The 7,031-nt window shown below is 49.2% G+C and overlaps 1 protein-coding gene across 1 annotated transcript; it reads right to left on the bottom strand.

The window, feature by feature from the left end:
* Positions 1-591: 591 nt before the first annotated feature.
* CIAO1 (cytosolic iron-sulfur assembly component 1) lies at positions 592-6,954 on the bottom strand. The gene is made up of 7 exons (XM_061210658.1): positions 6,653-6,954; positions 5,924-6,072; positions 5,650-5,761; positions 5,453-5,541; positions 5,009-5,210; positions 4,136-4,223; positions 592-3,245 (listed from the first exon to the last, which is right to left on the bottom strand). Exons 1-7 carry the CDS (start codon positions 6,789-6,791, stop codon positions 3,005-3,007), a joined length of 1,020 nt encoding a protein of 339 aa, XP_061066641.1. The 5' UTR covers positions 6,792-6,954; the 3' UTR covers positions 592-3,004.
* Between the last annotated feature and the right edge of the window lie 77 nt (positions 6,955-7,031).

The raw sequence follows: 7,031 nt of genomic DNA, 5'->3' as shown, positions 1-7,031 counted from the left end.
AACGGAGAGTAGCCCCCAGTCGCCGCAACTAGAGAAAGCCCGTGCGCAGCAACGAAGACCCAATGCAGCCAAAAAAAAAAAAAAAGTTTCCTTTCTCCAACCTAAGGATTATTTTTTTCAGCCAGTGAACTTGCTCACAGTGAGCGCTTCTAGAGGATGAGGTTGCCTTTCCGTTGGGCTGCCACCTGCACCATTTCAGTCAGCGCAGAGGGGACAGTGTTGGTAGCTTCTCTTCAGTCAGGCTTGTGCCCTTGGTCCCTTCCTCTGTATCTGCCCTACTGCAGGAACTAACTGAACTTTGCTGGAGGGATCAACAGGTTAGAGCTTTCTCAAGATCAGCAGTGTCCCTTCCCATAATGAGGCAGCACCAACTGGGTGTTTAAACCAATTTTGAGATCCAGATCTACAAATTTTTTTCTCAAATTCTTGCCTTCTGGTTTTTGTAGGAATAAATATGCATAAAATTGAAAAATGATTCTGAAGGGTAATTTCCCTAGGTTGGCAGTTTTCGAATTTAGTCTTAGGACCCCTTTACACTACAAAAAATTAAGAGCCCCAAACAGCCTTTATTATCTGGGTTATAGCCATTGATGTTTATTTACTATAGTAGATGCATTTTAAAACAACAGTAACTTATGTTAACTTTTTATGAAAAACAACTTCCAAAACAAGTCCAGGGAGAAGAGTGGCATTTTACATTTTTGCAGATCTCGTTCATGTCTGGCTTAACAGCAGACAGTTGGATTCTCATAGCTGCTTCCACAACCTGTTGTGTGTTGTGCTGACGTAAAGCTGACTTCACACAGATATGAAGTTGGAAAAAGGTGTTTTTAAATAGGCTTCTCAGGTAATTGAGGCTATGTGATGCTACGTCACCACTTCACAGGTGGTAGTTTCTTAAAGGCAATGTGGATCTGAAACCTTATCAATGAGCTTTTTATACTCTTACATTAAAACCCACTGGCCTGTCTTACACTTTTAACGAGTCTTACCCGTGAGTGATTTTGTAACATCATGCATTAGGCATTTGGAAAATGCTCATTCACTGAATTATGCAAATCTTCCAAATGTCAATACATTTCATCACACAGATCACGTTTGTTCATATCACCACCAGTCCCCTCAGAAAAGTCTAAGCATTGAGAACATGTCAAGCTCATGGCGGCAATACAAGTTTTCAAAGATTCTGATTTTTGCTTGAAAGCTTTTGTTACCATTGGCAACACTATCAGTTTCCCTTGAAGTGAAAGGCTCATTCCGTTCATTTTCCAGAAAATGTCTCCCAAATAGCCAAGTCTAAATACCATAATTTGCTCGTTCTTTCAAGTAGAAATGGTTATGCCATGAACGACACGGCTGATTCAGCTTACACCTGCACAACTGCTTTTCCTCAAGACAGCCACACCTCAGTGCGCAGCAGGAGTGCTCGTGTCATCGCAGAACATGAGCTGTATGCTCAAGGGTCGAGATTTAATACAGTTTCTCTCTATTAGATCTACTGAGGACATTTCTCAGGGAAGTTGGCAATTTTTTCACTGTGAGAGCAAGGCATGGAGACACGACTGTAGTATTGGTGCCATTGCCTTGCTTCCTGCCCAGGTGCCAATTGCTGAAAAAATCTAGGGATTTCCAGTGACCGGCAGACCACATCTTGAGAACCACTGCTCTAGGTACTGCCCCAGCTGTCATTTCAAAATCTAAGGTCATGATTTCTGTGGTGTAAAAAATCAAGTGAAGGCTGTGGGCTTGAAGACAGGCCTCAAGTCAAAACCCACTTGGAAGTGCCTGTCAGAGGATAACGTGAGACTAAAGCACTGACTACCTGTGCCAGTGTTTCTCTACCATTTTTTCATCATCATTGCCTTAAGGTGCCTTAATCGGCATCTTTTTACTACTCACTCCCACTATGAAAATCTAATATGACAGACCACTGCATATTTACGTACTGTGGTCCTTTTGAGGGCCACAAATTACTGTCTCTTAAGATTTTTTTTTTGCCCCTCACCCAAGACCCAATTTTCATCCCCACTGAGAATGCATGACCTGTGGCCACCAAAAACTCGCTTCTAGGGGTCATGTCCTCCCCATTTATTTCTCAGCACTTCCCGGCTGTCATCACAGCACATAGCACAGAAGGTACGTTAAGGGTTTCGAAGGGAAAGCAAGAAGTGTTTCTCACTCTAAACCAACCTATATCAAAAAATTTCCTTCAGGCCTTCCCTGGTGGCGCAGTGATTAAGAATCCGCCTGCCAATGCAGCAGACACGGGTTCGAGCTCTGGTCCGGGAAGATCCCACATGCCGTGGAGCAACTAAGCCCGCGCGCCACAACTACTGAGCCTGCATATTAGAGCCCGCGTGCCACAACTACTGAAGCCCGCGCGCCTACAGCCCGTGCTCCCCAACAAGAGAAGCCACTGCAATGAGAAATCTCGCCGCAACTAGAGAAAGCCCACCCGCAGCAACGAAGACCCAACACAGCCAAAAAAAAAAAAAAATTTCCTTCAGTATTGACTCAATGTCTTAAATGCAAGAGTTTGCCCAGAAATCGAGAAGGCAGGACCTACTTCAGAAACGGACTCACCATGGAATTCTTTTAGATTGTGAATGTCCTTATAATATAAAACAGGACTTGGGACTCAAATGGATTATTTCTATAAAGCTTATAGTTTCACAAAGGGCTGAGATATATCCCTCCTACATATAGATATGATGATTATAAATAGTATACTCACCACCACCCCCAAATTTAACACTGTGCCCTAAAGCAAGCAAAATCTGGCTTAAGTACAATACACTGATGTTCTGTAGCTGTTTACCAAGGACTCTGTGTCAAAGGAGGGAAAAGAGTGAGTGGTTCTGTGGCCTGCACTTCTACCCAAGTCTGCATGGAGGAGGGCCAAGTTAAAGGAAGGTCAGGGATGCTCCTCCGGGTCCTCTCAGGGCCTGGGAAAGTCTTATGACATTTTCTGGGGAACCATGATTCTGTCCAAAGTCAAGGTGGCTCAGAGGCCTTCAGATGGCTGATATTTCCAGAAGGCCAACTCTCCATCATCACTGCAGGAGGCCAGGAGCCCCCGCTCCTTGGGATTCCAGGCCACACAGTTGACATCCTGGGAATGGGCCTGAGGCACGTGGGCCGTCACGGAGAAGGTGGGCTGCAGCAGATCTGAGCCAGGATCCTCCTCAAATACTCGGATGGCATCATCCCCACAGGCGGTAGCCAGGGCCCCTGTCAGCTGACACCTGGGACGAACGTGTGCGTCAGTGAGTATGCAGGTGGCTCCTCCCCCGCCAACCGGGCAAATCAGGTAGGAGGGATTGGTTCTCTAGTCCCCCTGGCCTGCTCCCGTCCCAAACGTCAGGCCTCGGCTATAAGTGTCTTATCGAAGAGCCTCCCTAACAAATATGTAGCCACAAACATCACCCCAAGCTTCAAGTGCTGCCATCTAGGTTTTCCTCCAATACAATTAACCTAAAAAACTACATATAACTCTGAATTGCACTTTTCTCACTTGGAATAAGCCGTTTCCCTGTCATAAAGTATTCTTTGACCATTTTTTTAAAGTGATATAATAGGCCACTGAATTCTATCATACTTTTACTTGAGTCCATATTTGCTATTCCCAAATGTTTGCTAATATAAATAAAACTTAGATGCATATCAGGTTTTTCCATTATTTAGGATTATTTCCTAGGGATAGATTCTCAGGGCCAGAACTGCCCTCAGATTGAATCTCCTATATGAATGGTGTCGTTTTTCTAGACTCCATAAGGGTAGAAACAGCCCTGTGGATTCATGGCTGGATTCTCCAGCCATGAATCCAGTTTCAAGAATAAATATTTCTGGATGGTATGATGCTGTGTGACCCCCAAAGGCTGGAGCTGCCTTCATAGCCTGGAATCTTAACACAGGTGCAGGCCTGGGTCTAAGCCTGTCCCCTGCTCCTGTGTACCCCACACCAGCCAGCTCTGAGCCAGCATGGAGACAGTCTGGCCTGATCTGAAGACTTGAGGGTGGCTGCTCTCTATCCCCATGTATTCCCAAAGGTGAAAGGGAGCAGCAAGGCTTTAGACTTCTCTAAAATCTCTCTAATGGTTGGGGTGGCAGGGTGGAGGCGGTGGGGAGGTCTTACCAAGCGACATCGTAAATGGTCCTGGAGTGGAAGCCTGACAAGGTGCAGATACATTTCCAGCTAGGGTCAGAGCCGCTGCACGCCACCCCTGCATGACAGACCTCTCTTGAGCCTCAGGCATGTCCGTGTCCTGGGCATCTCAGGGGATTATCTAACCCGCCCCAGAGGAGACCCTAATTTGCTCCGCCCCACCCCACCCTCAGTCATGGGGCCTCATCTTCATTGCTCTGTCTCCACCCTCACTGATCTGCCTTACACACTGCAGCCAGACTGGCATTTTTACAGCAGAATTCTGAGAAGGATATGTCCTGTTCCTCAAAACCCTTTTGCTTATAACTGATTCACTTTGTTATAAAGCAGAAACTAACACACCATTGTAAAGCAATTATACTCCAATAAAGATGTTAAAAAAAAAAAAGAAAGTGTTGCTAAGCAAAAAAAAAAAAAAAAAAAAAAAAACCCTACTGCTGCGGACTACGTCTGACCCGTTAGCCTGCCTTTTAAGGCCGCCCACCAGCCAGCCCAACCCACCTCATTTCTCTCCAAACCCTTTATGCTTATGCTCCAGCGACACGAATCACTGTTCCTGGCGTAAGTCTAGGCTGTCTTTACCTTCAATGCCTTTGCTTGTGCTGTTTGCACCTAGAATTCTCTTCTCGTGTTAAAATCCTACACACTCTTTCAAGTCCAGATGAAACGGCCCCCCTTCCTCAGAGGCTCCCCTGACTCTTTCGGCACTCTACCTGGAGCCCTCTGGTGGCACACCTGCCTTTCTACCCCAGTTTCCTGTGACCCATCTATGTGTCTCAGCCCCTCAGTAGACTAAGCCTCGTGAGAGATGGGTCTTCCTTAGCTCCCGGGCTGGGCCCTCACCTTGCTCATTGCCTGGTAGATACTGGTGCCAGATGCGCACGGTACGGTCATCACTGCAAGAGGCCAGGCGCTGGCCACTGGGATCAAAGGCCAAGCTCCACACGGTGGATTCGTGGCCTTCGAGGGTGGCACAGCATACCCAGTCATCCTCTTCCTCCCGGTAGAGCTTCACTGTGTCGTCATAGCTGGCAGAGGCTAACAGCTGTGGGAGAGGCCAGGGAAAACACAGCACGTGTCTGTAGGGCCCAAGAAGTGTCTGTGGTTCCAACACTTCTCCCTCCCAGGACAGGAGAGTCCCAGGGATCTGCTTTTATAAAGGCATTGATGTCTCTGGGTCACAGACAGAGATCCCTGGAAAAGCCAGGTTGAGGCCGAAGAGCAGAAGAAGGCTGGATACAACCCTCCACATCAGAATTCCTTCCCACCAAGATATCTGACTCTTACCTCCTGGCTCGGGTGCCAAACCACATGCTTGACATCCTGTGTGTGAGAGTTGAGGACACTGACACATTCATACTCGTCTTCTTCATCAACTGTGCAAGAGAAAAGAAAGGAGCCCTTGAGCTGACCGACCCTGTCAGGGACACAGGGGGAGATCTGGTGGCAGGTTCCCAACTGCATCTGGAGGGACCTGGACTCACCTTCCCAGACCCACACACTCTTATCTCGGCTGCAGGTGGCAAGGAGGTTGCCAGATGGGGCCCAGGCTACTGACTTGACCTCATTTTCATGGCCCTCCAGAGTGGTTACACACTGTGAACCGGGAAGAGGGACAAGAGTCAGCGGCAGCTAAGACCCCTGCGGTCCTTCTCATGGGCACAGCCCCAATGGCCCAGGCTGGCTCATGTTCCTCAACCAGCCCTGGCCGGGGGGCGGGGAACAGGCAACAATCCTGGTCCCATCCAGCCCGGTTACCTCAAAGTCATCATCCTTCTTCTTCCAAATGCAAGTGGTAGCATCAAAGCTGGCAGAGGCCAGGTAATTCCCACAGGGAGACCAGGCCACCTTCCGCACGGTGCGCTGGTGGCCTTCACAAAGGACAGATTTGCAGATCCAGCTGTCACCTAAAAGCAGAGGACAGGCCAGGCTCTGGAGCTGGGTGCACGAGAAGGTGCTGAAGCACTATCAATGCCATTGGGTAATGGAGACCAGTACTGGAGCCGAGCTAGGGGGCAAAGCTCATGTGGGTGTATTTAACAACATGCTTTCAGAAAGTCAGCATATTAACTGACTCCACTTCCTCTGGAGACATCCTTTTAAGACAAATCTAAGGAGTCACCCTCCCAATTTAAAACTGTCAATAGCACCCAAACGCCCTTGGGATAAAATTTAAACTTCATCATCTATAGCAAATTACTCTGCAGGCTACTTTCCTTCTTCTCTCCTCATTTTCCTACCTCAGCAACTATCACAATTCCCTCAACAGTTTCAGCCTATTGACGTTTTAGCTTCTAGTATTTGCCGACTCCTTTGCCAGAAAAACCTTTCTCAGAGTGGCTAAGGAGGCCCCTCCATCCTCTCCCTTGGCCTGCGAGCCCCGTCCAGGGTATGCCTGCCCCGCAGGCCGCGCACTCCCCGAGCCTGGCACCCACACCAAGCGCACGTAGACCCCTCGGCGGCAGGGGTCGCGCAGCCGGGCCTTACCCTCCCTGCCCCAAATGCGGACACTCCGGTCGCCCCCGCACGAGGCCAGCAGGGTTCCCGCGGGGCTCCAGGCCAGGAACCAGCAGCGGGAGTCCGGGTGCGCCAGGATACGGCCAAGCAGCACCAGCGAGTCCTTCATGGCTGCCCGGCTCAGGAGGAGGCAGAGGTGAGCAGAGCCAGCCGCGCCGACTGCGGCTCCCACCACGCAAATTCTCTTCCTCTTGAGGGCCGAGGTCCGCCTTGGAACTAAAGCACCCGCGGCTTCTGCCGTGCTGCCCTCTGGGAGTTGTAGTCGGCCTTTCACACCCCCTCCCCCACAGCCCCCTACCCCCATGGGAAAGCATCGCGGGACTGCCTGAAACTACAAGTCCCGTGAGGC

The sequence above is a fragment of the Eubalaena glacialis genome, chromosome 14, assembly GCF_028564815.1.
Source record: "Eubalaena glacialis isolate mEubGla1 chromosome 14, mEubGla1.1.hap2.+ XY, whole genome shotgun sequence".
Lineage (NCBI taxonomy): Eukaryota > Metazoa > Chordata > Mammalia > Artiodactyla > Balaenidae > Eubalaena > Eubalaena glacialis.
The sequence above is the reverse complement of the archived record's forward strand: the minus strand, read 5'-3'. Positions and strand labels throughout refer to the sequence as shown.

What these genes read in the sequence shown, in the direction of transcription:
- CIAO1 (XM_061210658.1), bottom strand. Translation starts at nt 6,791, where the DNA reads ATGAAGGACTCGCTGGTGCTGCTTGGCCGTATCCTGGCGCACCCGGAC. An exon ending in CCGCATTTGGGGCAGGGAGG is followed by an intron (nt 6,073 to 6,652) that starts GTAAGGCCCGGC and finishes CTCTGCTTTTAG; the next exon opens with GTGACAGCTGGATCTGCAAA. An exon ending in GAGTGTGTGGGTCTGGGAAG is followed by an intron (nt 5,542 to 5,649) that starts GTGAGTCCAGGT and finishes TCTCTTGCACAG; the next exon opens with TTGATGAAGAAGACGAGTAT.